The following is a 23,290-nucleotide window of genomic DNA, read 5'->3' as shown; positions in this document are numbered from 1 at the left end:
TGGGCAGAGGTAGAGACCTGAGCTGGAAATCATCCTGAGATGACACCACAGCAAAAGAACAGATATGCTCAGGGGACAACTGAGACCAAAAATGGACCACAGCATCAATGAAGCTAAGCACATCCACTTAAGCAGGGAAGGCTGCTTACACTCCATGGCCTCTGCCCGAGCACCACTAAAAACCCCTTCCTTCTTACCCTATAATATATCATCTAAGCAAACAGTTTGCTCCAACACCGCATAACCCAGCACAGCGGTAGGAGGAAGAGAGCAAGCAAGAAATGTTGTCTCTGTAATTCTGTCACATGCTGTGCTAGGCATTGGCTCGTGCATGAACAAGTGTATGTGTTAAAAAGAGCAGCAGACAGCAAGCCTCTGCAAACAAACATAGGGCATCTATGAAAGATCCAAGTGACAATTCATCCCAATGTCACCACCCAATGAGTTTATGAGGTTTATGAGGCTTTTTTTTTTTTTTTTTTTTTTTTACAGAGGATGGGTGAGGTCACTTACAGGACATGCATAAGCATTTTTGATCAGCTTAGTCACCACCAAGTCTCACCCCATCATAAAAGCAGTGACATAGAGTCCCTATTTCAGTAAATCCACTGTATCCTCTAAATTCTAGCATCTTATGACCACCTGTGCTTGGAGGAGAACAGGAGTCATGGCTGGAACCCCAGGTGACAGTCCTCCATTCTGAGTATAGAGAGTTCTGCCCATTATCACAGACCTGTTCCTGTTTTGCTCTTCTGACTCCATTGCCAGGGCTCCTGAGCCAACGTTGTCCATACTCCAGGATGTCAATTGGCCCATCACCTCTTTGAAGGAAAAGGCCATGTAACCACAATGCAGCTCACTGTTTCTCTAAAAGTCTTTACTAGGGGTTCTCATGAGTCCTCCAGTCTCCACCCAGCACCAATGTTGGGGAGCTAGCTTCCCTTAGTGGTGGACTCCTGCCCAAATTACTGACAGACCACTTACATTAACTCTTAAGGGAGAGGGCTACAGTGTACTTGTATAATCATAGAATTAGAGGTACCAGATGTTGCCAGATTAGTGTTAGAGAAGCCAGAAGGCTGTCTGCAGAGAGGTCTACCTGCAAGACAAAAACACACTGAGCATTCTCTTCTGCCTTCCAATTCAGCCAGAAGCCTGACTACAGTCACACTGAATAGGTCAAACCTTAGCCAAGCCCATTCCCCTCCTCAGAAAATGAATGACCTGTGTTAAGTAGCCAAGGTCACATATGTATCCCTCACAATCTTGAGTAATACAGCAAAGGTTTCATGTTACCCAAGTGTACTTCCTCCAAATGCCACTTGCCCTCCCCCATGGGCTGTGGTCTCAGAATGCAGAGGATCTGGGAGCAGGGGGTTGCAGGGATGGTGGGTATAAATGATCTGAAGACTGTGTTGGAGGACAGCCCTGTTATTGAAATAGAGGGGCTAGATTATAAAGCTTGAGTCAGGGGCTGGGGGGTGGGGAGGGATAGTTTACGAAGTGCCACATTGGGTTAGGGTGATTCGAAGTGTATCAGGCAGATTATCAGACTGACAATCACATGATTTCTAAGCAGAGAGTTCTCTGGTATGAAAACAGAATCCTAACTGGCTTTATCATGACTTGGCTTTTGTCTCTGTGGAGTTGAGTAGGCCCAAACCTGATTTGGGTAGTGAACATCCCCACTCCTGCAGTGCTCTAGGAGAGCTAACCAGGGGTATGGGCAGTCTTAGCATCTCTTCATTCTCTGCCCCATAGTTACCTAGCAACATCCAGGGATGCCTGACTCACTATAAAAATGGGCTGTTTGGGCCCTCCTCACTGTCTTCTCTTGCTCTTTTCCTCACTTCCCCCTCTGTACCTTCCCTCCCCATTCTCTTCCCCCTCTCTCTCCACATGGCCTCTATCCCCCTGGCCTCCTGCCTTTCTCTGCCTCTACTAACCACCACAACTCCCCTTCCCATGCCCTAAGTAAACACTGTTCTTTACTATACCCATCATATGGCTGGTACCTCAGGGGAAGGGAATGCCTCAGCATGGGCCCTCAGATACACTCCCTTCCCCCTCATCATAGCTGCCTCCACCAAACACATTCTGGGCTTCTTTTTCCTTTTCTAAACACAACAGTCAACACTCTGCTTTCCCTCATCTGTCTTGGGAACCCACATCTCCCCTTTGTTTCTCAGAATGGGCTGTGTCATATGTGTCATCATGGTGTGTGGGAATAGCTTGTTATTGTACCAGAAAGTGATTGGTGGTGACTTTGGCTATATTAGTACCTTGTTTTTTGAGAAACTGTATAATACATAGAGTGAGAAGGAGGGGGTGGGGGTGGGGGCTCTGATGGCTTCCCATCAAGGGCAAAAGCCAGACAATGAGGGGGTTGGAGTACCAGAAGGCAGGATCATCGAAGGCATATTGGGACCTCAAATTGTTGCAGAATTCATGAAGGGCCTTAATATTTTGTTCAACTGTCATACTAGGGAAATGTCAGTGATCCCCCAAGAAAACAGACAGAAGCAGATCTGATGCAACTCACAATAGAGTCTTTATTCTCTCCGAGCTAGCCCAAGCCACCCCCATCTCACCACTGTCATGCAGGATGGTTTTGGTGGTGGCAGAGCCCCAAATATCTATGGGGCAAGGCTTTATAAAGTAAGCAGGGAGTACATGTGCAAGCATTGAATTGGAAAGCTACTGTGGCCTTTAACGTAACTGGCTGGTGCTGGGGGTCATATCATAAACTCAGTTTCTGCTCCCTTCTGCATTGGTGGTCATTAGGTGGGGGGTGGGCTTGTAACCTGAGGGTGCAGGTCTGTTGGGGGAATAACTTGGAGACACTTGCCTTGTTAAAGGTGTAACCTGAAAAGGCAGATGTTGTTGGGGATTAGCCTAGAGACCAGAGCTAGGCTTGGGTTTTGTTGCGGACAACTTGGTCCTTCACATCTTCCCCTCAACCATACCTTAGAGCAGTCAGGCCCTCACTGCACACACTGTTTCCTGGGCTCTTAGAGTTTTCCCACCCTGCCCCATCTTCCTCAGTGGCCCCTGAGCTCTAAGCTCCAGAGCTGTGTTGTAGATGTATCAGTTTGGAGCAGGGCACGACATGACCACTGAGTCTCTGCATTTTGATTAGCTGTGATTTTCTCTGATGGTCTCAGTTTATTACAAAGAGAAATATTTTTGGATAACAGGTAAGGACTACACTGATTTGTGGGTTGCCATTACTGTTGGCATTTGGTCTAGGCTCTGCTCCACAGTTACTTGGCAACAGCCAGGTGTGTCTGACTCAATATAAAAGAGGCTGCTTGCCCCCTCCTCACTCTCTTGCTCTCTTCCCTTATACTCTTACCTCTTACTCTTCTCTTCACTCTATGCACTTGCTCATGGCCACCTCTACTTCTCCTCTCTCTCTCTCTCTCTCTCTCTCTCTCTCTCTCTCTCTCTCTCTCTCTCTCTCTCTCTCTCTGCTTTTCTATCAACTCCTTTCCCAATGCCCTGAATAAATGCTATCCTATACTATACAGTCATGGGGCTGATACCTCAGGGGGAAGGGATGCCTCAGCATGGGCCCACAGAGGCACCCCCTTTCCCCACACCACACCTCACCTCCACCAAACACATCCCTGGCTTCTTATCTTTTTATAAACACAACAATTACTTCCTCCTGCATAACATGATGATAACCAGGAGTGACTTATGGAAGAAAGAATATATTGGGATTTATCGTATCAAAAGATTACAGTCTATAATACTGGAGAGTCATGACAGCAAGTAGCAGACCTGGCAATATCTGTGCTATCTCAACAGGAAGCAGAGAAATCAGGAGAAATGGGGCAAGGCTACAAACTTTCAAAACCCACCCACCATGACTTACTTCATGCTTCAAGTCTCCATAGCCTAAGGTCCCATAACCTCCCTGAGTAGCACCACCCACTGGAAATGAAGTATTTAAATACATTAGCTTATGGGACAGTTAATCCAAATGGTCACAAATGTCAGTCATTTCAAACCATCACTACAGTTTCAGGAGGGATGTTTAAAACTGAGTGGGTGACTAATAGGTTTTCTCTGCCTGAGAAACCAATGCAAGCCAAATTAAAAGAAACAAAAGGACAGGTTTATTTGGGGGCAGCTCTCAGGCAGGTTCACCTGTCCTAAGGAGTGAGGCAAGGGAAATCACTGGGAAGACAGGCTGGGGTAGGGTGGGGCCTAGGAGGGCTAGGGTGGGGGACAAATACAGGAAGAGAGATTAGCAGAAGGAGGGAGAGGGAGATGGAGAGGCAGAGAAGAGAGGGAGAGGAAGAGGAAGAGGGAGAGAGAAGGAGAGAGAGAGAGCTCACACTCACAAAATGCCTAGATTATAAAGAGAGACTCTGGAGGAGGGGAAGCTCAGCATCTGGGCTGCAAAGTTCAGGGCAGCCTTGCAGTGGGGGCATGCTAGACAAACCCTGCAACAGGTAGGAACTGAGCAGGGCTGGAAGAACATGGAGGCCATGTCTGCTCTGATATGTTAAATAGCCAACTCAGCTGCTTGTCCTGGATCTGAAACCCAACAGTGAAGCCTTGCTTGATGCTGGTTTACATTAGAAACATTGAGATAAATAACATTGAGGTCTGGGAGGAAAAGTTGTATTTGGTTTCCACTTCCATATTGCTGTTGATCACCGAAAGGAAGTCAGGACAGGAACCCAAATAGGGCAGGGACCTGGAGGCAGGAGCTGATGCAGAGGCAATGAAGAGGTGCTGCTACTGGCTTGCACGCCATGGCTTATTCAGCCTACTTTCTTATAGAGCCCAGGATCACTACCCTAGGGATGGCCATACCTACAAATACCTGGGTTCTCCCCCATCAATCAGCATTTAAGAGAATGCTTTACAGCTGGAGTGTATGGAGGCATTTTCTCAATTGGCCCTCTAGTATTCTTTGTACTGCTTATCATAATCAGGGCCTGCATCCTCCAAAGTGTTAACAACTGTCAGATAAAAATGCTAGAATCACTGTGTGAGGTCCAAAATCGCCGCACTGAGACCAACACTCACATATACAACAGGCAAGAGTGTTTTTGTTTCAAGAAAGCAAGAAGTCTGCATGCAAGGTGTCGGCCACTTATTAAAACGGCAAGCACAGACCAAGGGCCTGAGTCTTGTATGGGAAACTAGAGGAATTTTAGCAAGGGCTAGGTAAATCTAAATCTTTATTGGTGGGCTCAAAGGAAGTTACATGGATTGGTTTCTGAGTGGCTGCTATGTTAGTTTTACTGTTTAGAGAGGCCATGAGGAAATTCCAGGAGTCACCTAGGCTCCCTGAGGCTCCCAGAGCCACCAATGATTAACAGCCCATTGTTGCAATCTGCTTTCCTAGGATACTGAAACTTTACTTCCAAAGTTTGCATTTTTCAGGGAACCTATCAATTGCCACTCAACAACATTATTGAAGAAAATCTAGGATTCGACAGGGACACTTAAGTCAAGGAGAAAATGAGGAACACACCTGACTCCATTTTGAAAGTAGGTAAACTTTATGCTGTAATGTTAAAAATAAGTCTGGCTCTGTTTCCTGAAGCCTAACCTGCACGGTCACATGACCTTAACTTGTTTGGTCACCTTTACTAAACTCCCAGAATTACTCAAAGACTTCACTGTTTTCTTGTATATTTGTTCTAGTTTGGTTTGGTTTGGTTTGGTTTCCCTTTGGAGATTGGACCTTACTGCTCTACTGTCTTCCTAAACTTTGCAATGACTCTGGAGTTCCTTCCTAAACCTTTTAGCCAGTCTGGTGGCACAAACCTTTAATCCCAGCACTCAGGAGGCACAGATAGGCAGATCTCTGTGAGATTAAGGCCAACCTGGTCTATAGAGTGAGTTCCAGGACAGCCAGAGCTACACAGAGAAATGCTGTCTCAGGAAAAGAAGAAGAAGAAGAAGAAGAAGAAGGAGGAGGAGGAGGAGGAGGAGGAGGAGGAGGAGGAGGAGGAGGAGGAGGAGGAGGAGGAGGACAACGACGAGGAGGAGGAGGAGGACAACGACGAGGAGGAGGAGGACGAAGAGGACGACGAGGAGGATGAGGACGATGAGGAAGACAAGGATGACGAGGAGGACGACGAGGAGGACGACAAGGAGGATGATAGGGTGGCCTCCACTTAAATTAGGAGCTAATGAAAGGCAGGTGATTAATGGAGTTTTGACTGCTGACCAACTCATAGTAGGTCTGAGAATATATCTTGTGGTCACTTCCCCACTTCCAGGAAGCATAAATGGAATGGATATACTTAGAAATTGACAGAATTCTCACATTGGTTCCCTGACCTGTGGAGTGAGGGCTATTACGGTTGGAAGGACTAAATGGATGTCTTTAGAGTTGCCTCTGCCTAAGAAAATAGTGAATCAAAACCAATATCATATTCCTGGAAAAATTGCAGAAATTAGTGCCATTATCAAGGACTTGAAAGATGTTCCCACCATATCTCTCTTATCTGGCCAGAGCATTAGACAGGTGGATTATGGAGAATGGGAAAACTAAATCAGGTATTGACTGCAATTGAATCTACTGTACCAGATGTAGTTTTATTACTTGAGCAAATTAACACAACTCCTGGTACCTGATATACAGCTATTGATCTAGCAAATGCCTTCTTCTCAGAACCTGTCCCTAAGGACCACCAGAAGCAATTAGCTTTCAGTTGGCAAGGCCAGCAGTTAGACCTTTACAGTTTAGCCTCAAGGATATAGTAACTTTCCTGCCCTGTATCATAACTTAGTAAGAAGAGATCTTGACCCTTTGTCTCCTCTACAAAATATCACTTTGGTGCACTATATTGATGACATTATGCTGATTGGACCAAGTGAAAGAGCAGGAGCAACCACTTTGGACTCACTGGTAACACATATGCATATCAGAGGATGGGAAATAAATCCAACCAAAATTCAAGGGTCATCTACCTCAGTGAAATTCTCAGGAGTCCAGTGATGTGGAACATGCAGAGATATTCTTTCTGAGGTGAAAGATAATTTATTGCACCTGGTCCCTCCCACCACCAAGAAAGAAGCACAATATTTCATGGGTCTATTTGAATTCTGGATACAGGACATCTCTCACTTGGGTGTGTTGCTCAAGCCCATTTATCATAGACTCAGAAAGCTGCTAGTTTTGTGTGGGTCCTGGAATTGGAGAAGGCTCTTGAACAGGTCCAGACTGCTGTGCAGGCTTCTCTACCACTTGTACCATATGACCCAGCACACTGGATGGTACTTGAGGTGTCAGTGACAAATAGAGATGCTGTTTGGAGCCTCTGGCAGGCCCCTGTAGGTGAATCACAGAAGAGACCTTTGGGATTTTGGAGCAAAGCTCTACCATCATCTGCAGACAACTATTCTCCCTTTGAAAAACAGCTCTTGGCCTGTTATTAGACTTTAGGGGAAACTGAATGTTTGACAATGGGACATCAAGTTACCATGCAACCTGAAGTACCCATCATGAGCTGGGAGTTATCAGACCCTCCCTACCCCTGTTACAATGCCATCTGCTATCAAGCATGTGCCTATAGCCTCATGGGGTGTTCCCTACAATCTGCTGACTGAGGAAGTGAATACTAGGACCTGGTTTACTGATGTTTCTGTATGTTATGCAGGCCCCACTCTGAAGTGGACAGCTGCAGCATTACAATTCCTTTCCAGGACAACCCTGAAAGATACAGCTGAAGGAAAATCTACACAGTGGGCAGAACTTTGGAAGGTACACATGGTATTACAGGTTGTTTAGAAGAAGAAATGGATAGATGTGCGATTGTTCAATGACTCATGGGCTGTAGCCAATGGATTGGCTGGATGGTCAGGGATTTGTAAAGATCACCATTGGAAAATTGGTGAGAAAGACATTTGGGGAAGAAGTATGTGGATAGATTTCACCAAATGGACAAAAGATGTGAAGATATTTGTGTCCCATGTAAATACCCACAAAAAGGTGACTTCAGCTGATGTGGAGTTCAACAATCAAGTGAACAGTCAGGCTCTTTCTCCAGCCATCCCTGTCATTGCTCGATGAGCACATGAACAAAGTGCCCATGGTGGCTGAGATGGAAGTTGTACTTGGGCTCAACAACATGGACTTCCACTGACCGAGGCTGACCTGGCTACAGCTTCTGCTGCCAGAAGTTTCCAGATCTGCCAACAGCAGAGACCAACATGGAGCCCCAGATATGGCACTATTCCTTGAGGTGACCTGCCAGCAACATGGTGGCAGGTTAACTACATCGGACCACTTCCTCCAGGAAAAGACAATGTTTTGCTCTTACTGGGGTAGATGCTTATTGTGGTTATGGACTTGCCTTTCCTGCAAATAATGCCTCTGAGAAAACCACGATCCGTGGACTCACAGAACGCTCATACACCATCATGGTATTCAACACAGTATTGCTTCTGACCAAAGAACTCATTTCACAGACAGAGAAGTATGACAGTGGGTGTGTGATCATGGAATCCATGGTCTTACCATGTTCCCCATCATCTGTAAGCTACTGGTCTAATCAATTATGTAGCAGCACCATGGAGGGCTGGGGCAGAGTTCTTCAGAAAGCAGTATATGGTTTGAATCAGCATCACATATATGATACACTTCTCCTATAGCCAGGATCCATGGGTGTAGGAATCAAGGGGTGGAGAAGGGAATAGTTCCACTCACTATCTCTCCTAGTGATGCTCTAGGAAAATTTTTGCTTCCTGATCCCACAATTCTAGGTTCTGCTGGCCTAGAGTTTTGGTTCCAGAGAGGGGAGTGCTCCTACCAGGAGCCAAACTAAACATGCCATTGAACAGAAGCTCAGACTTCCCCCTGGTCATTTTGGGCTTCTAATGCCATTAAACCAACATACTAAGAAAGGAATAACAGTGTTAGGAGGAGTACTAGATCCAGGTTGCCATGGGGAAATTGGATTGCCTCTCCATGATGGAGGTAAACAGTATTATGTCTAGAGTGCATGAGATCCCTTAGGGCTTCTCATAGTAAAACCATGTCCTGTGATTAAAGTCAATGGGAAACCACAACAGCCCAATCCAAGCAGGGTGACAAAGGACGCAGACCCATCAGGAATGAAGGCGTGGGTCATCCTCCAGGAAAAGATCCAAGACCTGCTGAGATGCTTGCTGAGGGTGGAGGACATACAGAATGGGTAGCAGAGGAAGGTAGTTATAAATACCAGCTAAGGGGCTGTAGAGATGGCTCAGCGGGTAAGAGTCCTGACTGCTCTTCCTGAGTTCAAATCCCAGCAACCACATGGTGGCTCACAACCACTCGTGATGAGATCTGATGCCCTCTTCTGGTCTGTCGGAAGTCAGCTACAGTGTACTTATGTATAAAGATAAAATAAATCTTTTAAAATAAAAAAATAAATACCAGCTAAGACCATATAAAAAGTGGCAAAAATGAAGATTATAAAGAAATATGAATGCTTCAGTATTTTGTTAACACATTTGTCTTTCTTCTAATTTCTTTGAAGTCAACTGGTATTTAAGTTGAGATACTAAAAAAATGTTCCCAAGGGACATTGGCCCTTTGTAAATTTACAAATGTGTTTGTGATTATAGGAGGAATAGTTGTATCATGTTAGACATATTCATTACCTTATTATTGTTTCAAGTGGACATGAGATATTCTTTATATCAAGTTGACAAGGGATGGATTGTATTCCTGGTTGTCAACCTGACTATATCTGGAATGAACTACTATTCAGAATTGGAAGGCTCTCCTGTGACCCTGATCTTGAGGCTGGGACATGCAAGTTTCTGACCTGGATCTTGACATGGAGATCTTGAAGCACAGTGGCTATGAATCCCAGGAGACTAAAGCAAGGAGATGTCTGATATCAAGTTCATCTGGGACAAAGCAAGGCCTAGATCCAGGTGTGGTGGCACACATCATTAATCTGGGCCATACCATCTGTTGGAGACCTGCATAAGGACATTGAAATAAGGAAGGTTCTCTCTCTTGTTTGTCTGCTTGCCTTGTGGCACTGAGCAACTGCTAGATCTTTGGACTTTTATTCACAGCTGATGCTAACAATTGTTGGTTGTTGGCCTACAGGCTGTAAGCCATTAACAACTTCACTTACTATATAGAGACTACCCATAAGTTCTGTGACTCTAGAGAACCCTGACTAACACAGGGGTTCAGTCCATTATCATCAAGGTAAGAACATGGCATCATCCAGACAGATCTGAGGTTAGAGAAGTTTAGAGTTCCACCTCTTATTCTGAAGGCAGCTAGAAGAAGACTGACTTACAGGGAGCTAATAAGAGGGTCTTAAACCCCATGTACACAGTGACACACCTACTGAAACAAGGCCACACCTCCTAACGGTACAACTCCCTGGGCCAAGCATATACAAACCAGTACAAACAAGAACACACAACTGAAGAAAATTTAAAGCAGCTTTTCAACCTTCAAATTTTGCAGCCACACGTGTTGGAACGCTGAGCCCCCAGTGTCCCTAGTGTCTCAGCTATATTGTCACAGGGCTATTAAATAAGATAAAATAAGGCATTTAGAGCAGATCTTTCCCAACTTGAATGATCTCCTAATTGAGGAGATCAGGGCATGGATGTGTGCAGAGATAACCACCTGAAGACTGGAGGAGAACCTGCCACCTGCTGGCCAAGCAGAGGAACTATGTCTGTCCACAAGGCTCTCAGGCTCTTACCTCCAGCCCTCTGTAAGCCAGTCTGGCCTTGAACTTGAGGTCCTTCGGTACTGGGATCACAGGTGTGTTCTCCATGCCCTGCTCTCCACACCCTCTATTAAATGATTTACCTGGAAAGGCAGAATGTTCCATCAGTAAGGTCCTGTAATAATAGGAAGAGCTAAGGGAGAAAGTCGGCCAAAATGCAGGATATGAGGTCAACACACAAAGTCAGGGATGTTTTTTATAGACTACCAATGAAGAGCAAGAAGAAGTGAAGAGAACAGTTCTTTTACAATAACCTAGTGAAGAAGCAAACACCTAGGAATAAGTTTAAACAAAGTGGCACAAGCTTGTGACATTAAAAGCAATGAAGTGAAAGAAATGAAAGCAGGCCAAAATAAATGGCAGTGTATTTGAGGCTTAAAAATAGGAATTTTTAAATTAATTAATAATTATTATTTATTAATCATGTATGTTTATGTGCACATGTGCATGTAACAAGTGCATGTGTGCAGGTCACAAGGCAACTTACAGGAGTTCTTCTACTGTGTGAATCTCAGAGCTCAAACTCAGATTGTCAGGTGGAGGGTGGAGAGACAGGAGAGAAGGAAGGAAGGAAGGAAGGAAGGAAGGAAGGAAGGAAGGAAGGAAGGAAGGAAGGAAGGAAGGAAGGGAGGGAGGAAAAGGAGGGGATGAAAAAGGCAAGGAATGGTTCCTACTGAAATTCACATGAAATTGGAAGAGTCACAGAATTTGGTGGGGCAATTCTGTAATCCCAGGACTCTAACCAAAGCCAGGGGAAATAGGATCAGAAGTTCAAGAGCATCCTCAACGTCTTAGAATGTTCGTGGGTTACTTGAAATTCTGTCTCAAACAAAACAAAACAAAACAAAAACAAAAACCACGGACAGGTATGAGTAGAGTCCAGAAGCCCACACAAACCCATGTACATGCTGGGTGATTATTAACAGTAGGGCCATGTCTGTCCGTGTCGACAATAATAGTGTTTCCACAGCTGATTCTGGGATAGCTGGGTACTGTGAATGGAGTGATCCTTACCTCACACAACACACCAAAAAAATTACTAAAATAAAATATTAAAGTCATCCAATAGATCCACTGTTTCATCTCAAGAGCTAAGCAGTCACAGAAGTTCAAGAGCATCCTCGACATCTTATAAAGCTCGTGGGTTACTTGAAATTCTGTCTCAAACAAAACGAAACAAAAAACAAAACAAACAAAACAAAAAGCAGTGAAATACAAGCACATGGACAGGAATGAGCAGAGTCCAAAAGCCCAACTCCTGTCCATGCCCGGCTGATTATTAACAATAGTGCCATGCCCGTTGCTATCGATATAATTGTGTCTACACATTTACACACCTGGTTCTGAGACAGCTGGGTACCTTCAGAATGGAGCGATTCTTTCCTCACACACCACACTAATAATAATAATAATAATAATAATAATAATAATAATAATAATAATAATAATAATAAATAAATTACTAAAATAAAATAATTAAAATCATCAAATAGAGCCACAGTTTCATCTCAAGAGCTAAGCAGTCACTCAATGACAAATTCTTCGGCTTTTAAGGAGGAAAGCTGCTTAATTTTCAGTTTTTGTGCTTCTTTGTTTCAGATATTGCCCTTCAAAGAAAGCCACTTAGAACCAGCCCAAAGCTCCTGTCCTCACTCATCCTGACCATAAACTCGCTGGTTGTCATGCTACATTCGGCCTCTAGAGGCGCTCCTCTCTGCAGTTGAATTTGGGATTGAGGCTGGGCCCCTTCTGCCCTGACATAGAGCTCAGCCTCCAAAGTCTAAGTCTCTCCCTTACCCTCCAACTTTGTTTAGAAAGATGAGCTTTGAGATGCTCATTTCCTCTTTTCCTGGCATACATAAGCAGTTTCTTTGGGGCAAACCCATTGCATTCAGTTACAAAACTACAGTTGTTACAAAACAGGAGAACTCCATAGACCTAGATGTGGTGATGGTGTCTTACACCAGAATCCAAGCAATAACAGAGACCCCGAACTTAGGAAAAAAGCCTTAAGCCGCTGTGGTTGTGCTGACCTGCAGTCCCAGCGCTGGGGACAGGCGAGCAGGAAGAACATGAGTGTGAGCCCAGCCTGGGCTGGGGAAGTGGCTCCTGAGGAAGAGCACTTACTGTTCAAACAGGAGGGCGCATGGCCATAATCCCTGTGCCCAGGTAAAAAGCCCAGCGTGTCTGTGCTCTCTGTAAGACCACCTTTGTGTCCCTCAACAGGCAATGTTGCCATCCCTCCACATGCAATGTCACACATATTATGCACACACTCTTCACCCCCTCCCCCAACCCCTGACAGTCTTCCCTCCATCTTTACAAATTCATCTGTTCTGGATACTTTGTGTGAACAGTGCCCAGCAGTGCACACCTTCTGGGCCTGGCTTCTTTCACATAGTCTAGGGAGCATGCCAAGTTCTGACCACTCAGCACTCTGTTCCTTTTTATAACAGAACCATGTCCCATTGTAGCCTGACTTTAGGTGAATCTGCCTTCCCAAGGGGGCTCAGTCTTGGCCAGGTCATTGACAGTCCCAACTGAATGAACTCTCTTCAAAGGCAGAAGGGAGGACATTGATACAAAATGTTCTATCTGGAGCACCTAGAATGTCCTGTCTGGTCCCAAGGCCAGGAGTATAACATTCTTTGCACTGGGCCTTAAGTAGTGGCAATCCAGATGTTTTCCAGGAAATGGAGGTGGGGACTTCAAAGGAAAGTTGCAGCAAAGGAGCCTCACCTTGCATTGAATCATCTCCAAAGCTGGTAATAGAACAGAACGTCTGAGACTGTGCAGAGGTTACAATGTTGCAGGTTCAGGGTTATTGTAATTTATTTTAGGATTTCTTTACCACCCTTAATGGCCATTCCTTGGCTACTTCTCTTCTGATGTAACATACTGTGACTAACGGAATCTTTAGGAATGCATTAATAAAATACTAGCTTCCTCCTACCAGAAGCCCGTGAGTCATCAGATGCCACCTGGAGCCTATAGCAGACGTGTCCTGAATTCGCTGTAACCCCTTTACACGCCGTTTCCACTAGTGTGCTTGAAAAGTACCTGGATTGAGGACTTTCTTTGTTGTTACTATAAAAACTTCATCATATTGATACATGGAACTTGGGCTTGTTTGGTTTCAGACTCTGGGTACTAGGGACTGATTTGTATATTTTACAAGCCAAAGTAGACCTGGCCTCTTGGTTCTCCCAGCATCCCTCATTCTATACCTGGCATACCCTGTCCCCAACCCTGAACTGTGCAGCCCAGAGGCTGGGTTGACCTTCACCAGAGGCTCTCCTCTATATAATGCAGATGGTATGGTCTCTCTTCCCCCTCCTCTCTCTCCTACTCTTCTTGCTCATCATCTCGCTATCCTCTTGTTTCAAATTTCCATGCTCTGTCTCTCTCTCTCTCTCTCTCTCTCTCTCTCTCTCTCTCTCTCTCTCCCTCCCTCTCTTCCTCCCCTCAGCAATTTCTCTGGCCTTGGTTCTTGGGGCCAGTGAACCTGCCTAAGAGTACTTTTCCAATTAACCAGCATATATATGTATGTGTGTGTGTGTGTGTGTGTGTGTGTGTGTGTATATATACACATATTTACATATATGTGTGTTGTGTCTGTGTACATATACATATATATTTTTTTTTCAACATCTGGCTTAAATTGGCTCATTTTACTGTCAGAGAAATAACTTATCAAATTTAATCTAAGACTTTCCCCAGACCAGCCTCATTCATGTTTGGCTTTAGAGGAACTCTCTTTTATCCTCTTTGAGGTGATAGCTGAATATTTGTGTCAACAGGTCCAAAGATTCTATAGTTTTCAAGACCACTGTAACAGGTATTATGGGAAGCTCACCAGACATGGCCACTTACACATTCACATTGAGTATAAAGCCAAATTGAAGGTGTTTATTCCAGACATCTGGGACCACACCCAAGTGTTGGGTACCTATGTGTGACAGTGTCGAGAATATAGAGCTTTTAAAGTCTGAAATCACATCCTGGCATCTCAGGCAAGGGGAATGGAAGAAGTAATCAGTTTGAAGCAAGAGATTTTAACAGAAGATACCAAGATCCATTAGCCAATGGGGAGGTCGGGGTGGGGGTAAGAGGGGTCATGGGGTTGTTTCATACAAACCAGCTGTTTTACTAAAGGCTAGGATAAGTGACCTAACATACCCAGACCTCTGGTTCCTAGAATAAAGCAAGGTAGTTTTCAAAGGATTCTCCATAAAGGAGATCATATTCTAGTTAAATCTGAAAATGGCCGTATCAAGGGAACAAGATGGAGGGACCTCAGCACTGTTTTGCCTGATCACACAGGTGGATAGAGATACAGAGCAAGGGTTTTCAGAACTAAAATGGACTGACATTTGTAAAGCTCTACCTCACATAAATAACAAGATAAAGAGTATATGAAAATGGCCATGAGGCTGTGAAGGGAAGCATCTAGTGCTTGTGACTGGCCAGGACCCAGCACCAAGCACCAACACATTATTCACATAAAAGGCTCCTGCAAAGATGCTTCCCCATGGCTGCTGAACCTCAGACTGATACACACTGTCAGGTAACTTGCAGAGAAGATCACTGTGGAGAGCCGTGCTGTGAGCAATCGCCATTATAAGATGGCGCTGGCTTCCACTGCGCCTAACTAGTAAACAAGCCTTATGCGCAAGTGCAAAAGTAAATTCACGCCCAGTCACTGCCCATCTCGGGGCATAGTAATGGGGTGATGGGCAAGCAACTAATCAGGTGCTGTCACGCCACATCAGGTGCTGAAACGTCACACTGCGGGCTATATAAGCAGCACCATTTTCTGGGTTCAGGGTCTTCCTTATGTTGAAGCAATAAAAGCTTTGCCGTAGAAGGATCTGGTTGTCTGAGTGAATTCTTGCCGGCGAGATACTAGCTCGGGCAAGAGATCACTATCACAATTTGGAAAGATGCTTGATATTTCTTGGGTGCATACGGGACCTGGGTAGTGACTGTTATGCTGTATATAAAGAAACAGAAAACCAGGGATATGTTTGGTAGAGGCTTGCTATGGTGTGGAGGAAGGGTCTGCCTCTCTGCAGGCCCATGCTGAGGCATCCCTTCCCCTGAGATACCATCCACAGGACTGTATAGTACAGAATAAAGTTTATTTAGGGCGTGGGGAGGGGGATTGATAGTGTAGAGACAGAGAAAGGCAGAGAGAGAAAGAGAGAGAGAGAGAGAGAGAGAGAGAGAGAGAGAGAGAGAGAGGAAGAAGAGGAGGAAGAGGAGGGGAAGGGAGGAGAGAAGAGGAGAGGAGAGGAATGGAGAGGGGAGGGGAGGGGAGGGGAGGGGAGGGGAGTATTAGCCAGCTATGAACACATGAAGAGGTGGGAGTAGAATGTGGTGAAAAAGGACAGAGAAGGAAGAGAGGAAGAGAACAAGAAAGAGAATGAGAAGGGAGCAAGCAGCCCCTAATAGTGACTCAGGCATAACTGGCAGTTGTAAGGTACCTGGGGGTGGAGCCTAGAAGGAATGCTAACAAGGCCCATACCCCTGGACAGCTCTCCTAGAGCACTGCAGGAGTAGAGATGTTCACTACCCAAATCAGGCTTGGACCTACTCAACTCCACAGAGACAAAAACCAAGTCATGATAAAGACAGTCAGGCTTGTGTTTCCACACCAGAGAACTGTCTTCTTAGAAATCATGTGATTGGCAGTCTGATAACCTGCCTGATACACATGGAAGCCCCGTGACACAATGTGGCTCTTCCTAAATTATCCATTTCTTCCCCAGCCCCTGACTCAAGCTTTTTTAACAGTCTTCCAAATCATTTATGCCCACCATCACTGCAACACGCTGCTCCCAGCTGCTCTGCATCCTGAGACCACAGCCCATGGGGGAGGGGCAAGTGGCATTTGGAGGAAGTCCACTTGGTTAACATGAAACCTTTGCTGTATTACTCAAGGGGGTGTTGAGGCATATGTGACCTTGGTTACTACACAGAGATCGTTCATTCTCTGAGGAGGGGAATGGGCTTGGCTAAGGTTTGACCTATTCAGTGTGACAGTCAGTAGTCAGGCCTTTGGCTGAGTAGGAAGGCAGGAGAGAGGGCTTAGTGTGTTTTTGTCTTGCATGTAGCCCTCTCTGCAGAGGGCCTGGCTTCTCTAGCACAAGCCTAGCAACATCTGGTACCTCTAACTCTAAGATTATACAAGTACACTGTAGCCCTCTTCCTTAAGAGTTTATTTAAGTGGTCTGTCAGTAATTGGCCCAGGAGTCCACCACTAAGGGAAGCTAACTCCCCAACATTGGTGCTGGATGGAAACTGGAGGACTCATGAGAACCCCTAGTTTAAGACTTTTAGAGAAACAGTGCACTCACTGCATTGTGGTTATATGACCTTTTCCTCCAAAGAAATGGTTTTGGCCCCATTTTCATCCTGGAGTAGAAATAACTTTAGCCCAGGAGCCCTGGCAATGGAGTCAGAAGAGCAAAACAGCAACAGGTCTGTGATAATGGGCAGAACTCTTTATACTCAGAAGGGAGGACTGTCACCTGGGGTTTCAGACATTAACCCTCCTGCCCTCTCCAACCACAAGTGGTCTCACAAGATGCTAAAATATAGAGGAAACAGATTAACTGATGAGGGACTCCATGAAAGTGATTCCATGATGGGGTGAGATTTGGTGGTGACTTAGCTGCAAAGAAATTATGCATGATTTGTAAGTGACCTCACCCATCCTCTGGAACTCTGCCCCATAACCTCACTGGATGGTGAAATTGGGAGGAATTGACACTTGAATCTTTTTTTTTGTTTTTCAAGACCGGGTTTCTCTATATAACCCTGGCTGTCCTGGAGCTCCCTTTGTAGACCAGGCTGGCCTCGAACTCAGAAATCTGCCTGCCTCTGCCTCCCGAGTGCTGGGACTAAAGGCATGGCCACCACTCCCAGTTTGTCACTTGAGTCTTTAATTGATGCCCTATGTTTGTTTGCAGAGGCTTGCTGTCTGCTGCTCTTTGCTTCACATACACTTGTTCATGCATGAGCCAAAGTCTAGGGCTACATGTGAAGAAATTAGACAGACAACTTTTCTTCTTTGCTCTCTTCCTCCTACCACTGTGCTGGGTTATGCGATGTTCCTGGCAAACATGGTCTGCTTGCGTAATAGATTATAGGGTAACAAGGCAGGGATTTTTAATGGTGCTAGGGGAGAAGCTCAGGAGAGTAACAATTTAAACAGAAATATTGTGGATTGCATGAATTTCCGGAGGGTTGACCCCGAGGATTTGAAGCAGTCTTTGGGTTTGGTTTTCAGTCCTGGAAAGGCTGATACCACGCTGTTCCTGGGGAATTCTGACTTCACCATACAGAGTCTCTCTTTCTTCAATCGATCATCCTGCAAAACCCAGAACATAGACACTGGGGTTGGATGTACATGTGGACCAGAGATGATACAAAGACCGAGACTCTATGTTCAGCCCTGTGACTTCCATCAGGAGCATCTGCCTGATGTTCTCTGAGCCTCTGGCTTCCTTCCCTTTGCTGCCTTGCCTGCTTAAGAGGATGCAATCAGCTTCACTCATTCTGTGGTCCATTTTGTGACTCAGTTTTCCTCTGAGCATAGCTGTTCATTTGCTGTTGTGTTATCAAGGGTGACTTCCAGCTCAGGTCTCATTCAGTGCCCAGCCTTCCCACTCTAGCCTGTGTCAGTGCCTTGCAGACACTTAAGTGGGGCTACTCACTGGGCTCTATGCTCCATGAGGTTAGGAAACTATGACTCTGGGTTGTTGTGGGGGCCCTGCTGCTTGTCCCAAGGCTGGGTCACAGATGCTTAAGTTAATAGAATACTATGCCACATGGTGGTGACATAAAGATCAGGGAAACTCTTTGCTAGGACTTCATAGGTGAAGTGACAGGCAACATGAAAACTGGAGCAGGAAGAAAGAGAATGTGTCTTCTTCATGGAGGCTTCTGGGCAGCAGAGACACTGGGGTCATTCATCCTCTGCAATATACAGCCTGTGCCATGAAAAGGATCTAGAATCTAGCTACCTGCCCACAGCCCCATACATCACCTAACACATCAGACACTGCTTAGTAACTTCCATCCCAGTTGTCAGCAAGTTCTTCACTCAAGGCTCACAATTAGTGAATGCAAGAGCCTGTTGGGGGCCTGCTCAGCAGAACAAGTCTCCAAGCATTTGATGGTCATTTGCCTGCTCATAAAAAGGAGGGGCATGGGCTCTGAGCCACTGCAACCCATACCTTCTATTTAGAAACAGGAAAAAGCCTGGTGGTGGTGTCAGAAGCAGCAGCTGCTGGACACGCCTATGATGGCTATGGGTTGGAGCCTGCCTGGTCTACAGAGCAAGTCCCAGGACAGCCAAAGCTACACAGAGAAACTCTGTCTCAAAAAGAAACAAAAACAAAAACAAAACATAAAGCAAAACAGAACAAAACCCAGGAAAGGGCCAAAAATTTTACCTACTTCCCTGGCTTTCTGAATGGCAAGCACAAGTCACCCATGGTCCCTGCCCCTCTGCCCTCTTAGTCCTCCAGCACCATGGTCCCTTCCCAACCACAGAGTCCTCCCTCTCCAACTGCTATACAAATCTGGCTAAGTCTTACTCAATAAACATGTTGGCCCTTAGGAAGTAAGAACCAAAACCCACTGCCCTCCTCCCTTTTCAGGATGCCAGCTGGGAGGAGCTGAGAAAAAGTATTTATTTCAGTCCACTTCTGACAGACCTTACCACTGTTCCTGAAACCTGGTCAGAGCGGAAGTAAGGACTGGTGTCAGGAGGGAGCTGCTAGGTGGCAAAGGGAAGAGCCCTCAGGATAGGTCTGTGAGTGGGAGTGGGATTAAGAAGGAAAAGCTGGGTGGGTGGTGGATGAGAGAAGTAGGCAGACATGTATTCCTTGGGGAAAGCTGTGTGGGGTGTTGGAGCTAGGAAAGATTGGATGGCTGAGCCCTGTGAGAGCCCAGGGATGTGATTGGGGGTCTATTAATTGGCTCCAAATTCCAAGGTTCTATCTGTGAAGCCTGTCCTCAAGGATGGACAGTTCTCACGCTACAAGGTCCTGTGTGCTCATCTTTTTTGTGGCCCTACTCTGTGCAGAAAGAGGTGAGTTGGAAAATGAGAGAGGTACAGGAGGGTACAATGGACATGGAAAAGGGCCTCAGGGTTGTGGGTACACCTGCACCTCCATTGTGTGCCCGGTGCACAAGGTGTGCTGGGGTCAGGGGATTGGGGATTGGCTTCCTGGGTGAAGCTCCCTGCCCTGGGGTGCTTTACTGGGTCTGTAAACATGCAAGTGACAGCCTTGCAACCACCACCACAAACCAGAAGGACTGAGACCTCACTACCTCGTGGACTTCAATAACTGAGTCACAAACCCTGATCACACAGAGCAGCCTGCTTTTAGACTCTACCCTGCTGCCCTGGCCTCCCAGTCAGGACACTAGCCTGTGTGCATGCAAACTGGCAGAGGCTACTTTTCTTGACCCGGCTGCCAAGTCAAGTTGTTTGGAATCCTTAACTCTTAGCATTTGACTTTTTCTTATGCCCAGCCCAAGCCACATGAGGTCCCAGTGCTAGAACTTTTCTACTCTAAGAGGTCTGAGCTCTCAGATACCCCTAGACTTCTAGTTACATCTGAGTTACAGGAGGTCTCATGGTGAGCCTCAGTTTGAGCTGGACTCCGGAAAGTTCAGTGCTCTGTCATGCTCCAGTACCCAGGGGCCAGCTCTGCAGGTGTAGGGTTGGACAGGTCAGAAAAGTCCTCCCCATCTTGTGGCCCCACTACCTACTTATACACCCACTCACAGCTTCAGCAGACATTTGGTGTCTATGTGTTCCCAATATGGTAACTGTGTCTCTAGTTTCCCTTGGGGTGCAGGCCTCTCCTGTGGGCCTGGCCAGCTGAGACAGCAGGACCGAGCATAACTGAACAATGGTGGCTCTTGGCTCACTTGTGCTTTTGGTGGAGGTGACCTAAGTAAACACACTGGAGAGGAGGGGGCTGGGCTAGGAATGGTATGCCCTATCCCTCATGCATTGGCTTCTCTCTCAGCTCAGGGGCTGGAGTGCTACCACTGCCCAGATGACCCACGAGAGTCTTCCTGCAATACCACAACCTGCCCCTTCCCTGATGGATTCTGTGTTACTCAGGAGGCAGAAATTATTGTGGGTAAGTTCTTTGTGGCCTATATAGAGAGGGCTGAGGGTGGAGAAAATGTCATGTCTGGGCACTTGTTATGGACCATGGTTCCCCTCTCTCCAAGTAGAGCGCTGCTGGGGCTGGAGTGGGACTCCTGCAAAGTGGGGGCTGTCGGGGTCCAGGGATGTACTGAGATGTGGATCATAAAGTAGGGCTGCTCACTGGCATGCATGGTGTTCATCATCCTGCTCTGTCACCAGTGCAGTCATGTGATGCTCCTGCCTGTACTTTATGTCTAGGGTCTCACTGGCTCACTGACAGACCAGGAGAGCTGGAAGCATCTAATGAGCCTTTGCATATAATGAAGGAATCTGGAGTTTAGGCTGAAGGAATGACTTAGGAATGTTGATAAAACAAGAACTTAAGACATATCAGATCCTCCAACGTGCCAGTTTCCAGGCATATCCTAAAACTAGAAAAAGACAGAAGCAGCCCTGCCCTACTATCTAGTTTCCTGTTCCTGACTACAGCCTGCCTGTCTCCTAGAGAAGGTCTCCTAGATATAACTGCCTGGGGAACAGCAAGAGTCTGAGAGGCTGGTTGCCCTTTCTGCTGTGCCACTGGGTGATCTGACTCTGTGCTGTGTGTGTGTGTGTGTGTGTGTGTGTGTGTGTGTGTGTGTGTGTGTGTGTGTGTGTGCGTGTGTGTGTGTGTTTGCGTGTGTGTGTGTGTGTGTGTGCGTGTGTGTGTGTCTATAAATATGGGTCCACAGGTATGAATTATGTAACAAAATGTCAGCAAAGATAGGAAGACACCCTTAAGTATCATTTACCAGGCACCGTCTACTTGTTTTAAGCAAATGAGTTTTGGTTCTCCTGTAACTGGAATTAGGGATGGGTGCAAACCACCCAGTGGGGTCTGGGGACAAAACCCTGGGCTTCTGTAGGAACAACAAGCGCTTTTAACTGCTGAGCTGTGTCTCCAGTCTGAACCATAATGTTTTTAGAGACAATATCTTTCACTGGGACCTAGAATTTGTCAAGAATGCTAGGGGTGAACAGGAGGGAGGTAGCAGAGAGTTCCAGGACCTCCTGATTCCCTGCCCCAGCATAGAGATCATAACCAGCCCTCCCATGCTTGGCTGGCTCTTTACGTGGTTGCTGCGGATTGAACTTTGGTCCTTAGACTTCCATGTGGTCAGCACTTCACTGACTGAGCTGCTTCCCCAGCACATTGTGTGTAAGGGCACCTGTGGACACATGTGTGGATGTCACAGACTGGGGAGGTACAGTGTATGGGATACAAAAGTTGATGGGTATCTTCTGTGACAACTATTTTATTTCTGAGGAAAGGTCTCACACTGAAACCCAAGCTTACATTGTTAAGATGGTCTACGCTGTGACGTTACATTGGGGATCTCTATTTTTGTGTACTGACCACAGAGATACAAGCAGGCCACCATGCCTGCCTATCTTTTGATGCACTCTAGTGATGGGACCTGGGGGTTCATGCTTGTGCACACGAGCACTTTATCCACCAACCCTCCTTACCAGCCCATGGTTTTGATTTTGGTTCATTTCTTATTTGAGACGGGTTCTCACTCTAGCCCCAGGATAGCTTAGGATCCCAGTTTGGAATTGAACTCATAAAAATTCCCATGCCTCATTCTTCAAAGTTCTGGGATGACAAATCTGAGCTACCATGTCTGGCTTCAACATGACTTAGAGACAAATCTGGGTCATCCAAACCTGGTGGCATGTGGTCCAGATATTGGCATGCTCTGTTGTCACAGCATAAAAAGTGAGTCACTCCCTGATATCTTACAGACTCTCAAAGAAGGAAAGTAAAGAGCCATCAGTGCCTTTCTTACTGCCCTACTGATCTTGAAAATAGCCCGATCAAGGATCCTAAGGTCAAGGTGAAGATTTCCTGTTGCCAGGAAGACCTCTGCAATGCAGCAGTTCCCACTGAAGGCAGCACCTGGACCATGGCAGGGGTGCTTCTGTTCAGCCTGAGCTCAGTCCTCCTGCAGACCTTGCTGTGATGGTCCTTCCAACAACCCTCACCCTTGTCCTTTTATCCTCATGTGCAACCACTCTTTCCTGGAGTCCTCTAGTGATGAATTATGAGTTATAGAAGCTCCAAGGTGGGAGTACTGTGTGGAACACCCTGTTTTACCTTTATAGCCCCTGCTGGGTAGGTGCCCCACTCCTCTCTAAGGCTTTCAGATCTGTACTTCCTGGAATGTTATTTTGTTGTGGCTTGCAATTCCTGGCCCTGGAGGCATGTGGCCAGCACAGGCATGAGCCAGTATTCCAAGGTGTTATGCCATCACCATCCACACATAAGTATCTGGAGTCCTGCAGGGTTCCGATGTGTGCTGGTCAATGTCCCCCTTTTGAGTCCAATAAACCCTTTATTCTCCCA

General features: G+C 46.1%; 1 protein-coding gene across 2 annotated transcripts; it reads left to right on the top strand.

Annotated features, from left to right (window-relative positions):
• The first annotated feature begins 19,453 nt into the window (after window positions 1-19,453).
• Ly6a2 (lymphocyte antigen 6 complex, locus A2) lies at window positions 19,454-23,290 on the top strand. Of its 2 annotated transcripts, none has more exons than NM_001378241.1 (4): window positions 19,454-19,485; window positions 19,730-19,827; window positions 20,777-20,893; window positions 22,690-23,290. In NM_001378241.1, exons 2-4 carry the CDS (start codon window positions 19,758-19,760, stop codon window positions 22,905-22,907), a joined length of 405 nt encoding a protein of 134 aa, NP_001365170.1. In that variant the 5' UTR covers window positions 19,454-19,485; window positions 19,730-19,757; the 3' UTR covers window positions 22,908-23,290. The 2 variants fall into 2 exon arrangements, with proteins under 2 accessions (NP_001365170.1, NP_001365169.1); NM_001378240.1 differs by having other exon boundaries at window positions 19,454-19,544.

This window comes from Mus musculus, chromosome 15, assembly GCF_000001635.26.
Source record: "Mus musculus strain C57BL/6J chromosome 15, GRCm38.p6 C57BL/6J".
Taxonomy (NCBI): domain Eukaryota; kingdom Metazoa; phylum Chordata; class Mammalia; order Rodentia; family Muridae; genus Mus; species Mus musculus.
The sequence above is the reverse complement of the archived record's forward strand: the minus strand, read 5'-3'. Positions and strand labels throughout refer to the sequence as shown.

Coding starts and splice junctions, on each gene's coding strand:
- Ly6a2 (NM_001378241.1), top strand. CDS start 19,758: ATGGACAGTTCTCACGCTACAAGGTCCTGTGTGCTCATCTTTTTTGTG. Junction 19,828..20,776: donor CCTACTCTGTGCAGAAAGAG/GTGAGTTGGAAA, acceptor CTTCTCTCTCAG/CTCAGGGGCTGGAGTGCTAC. Junction 20,894..22,689: donor GGAGGCAGAAATTATTGTGG/GTAAGTTCTTTG, acceptor GATATCTTACAG/ACTCTCAAAGAAGGAAAGTA.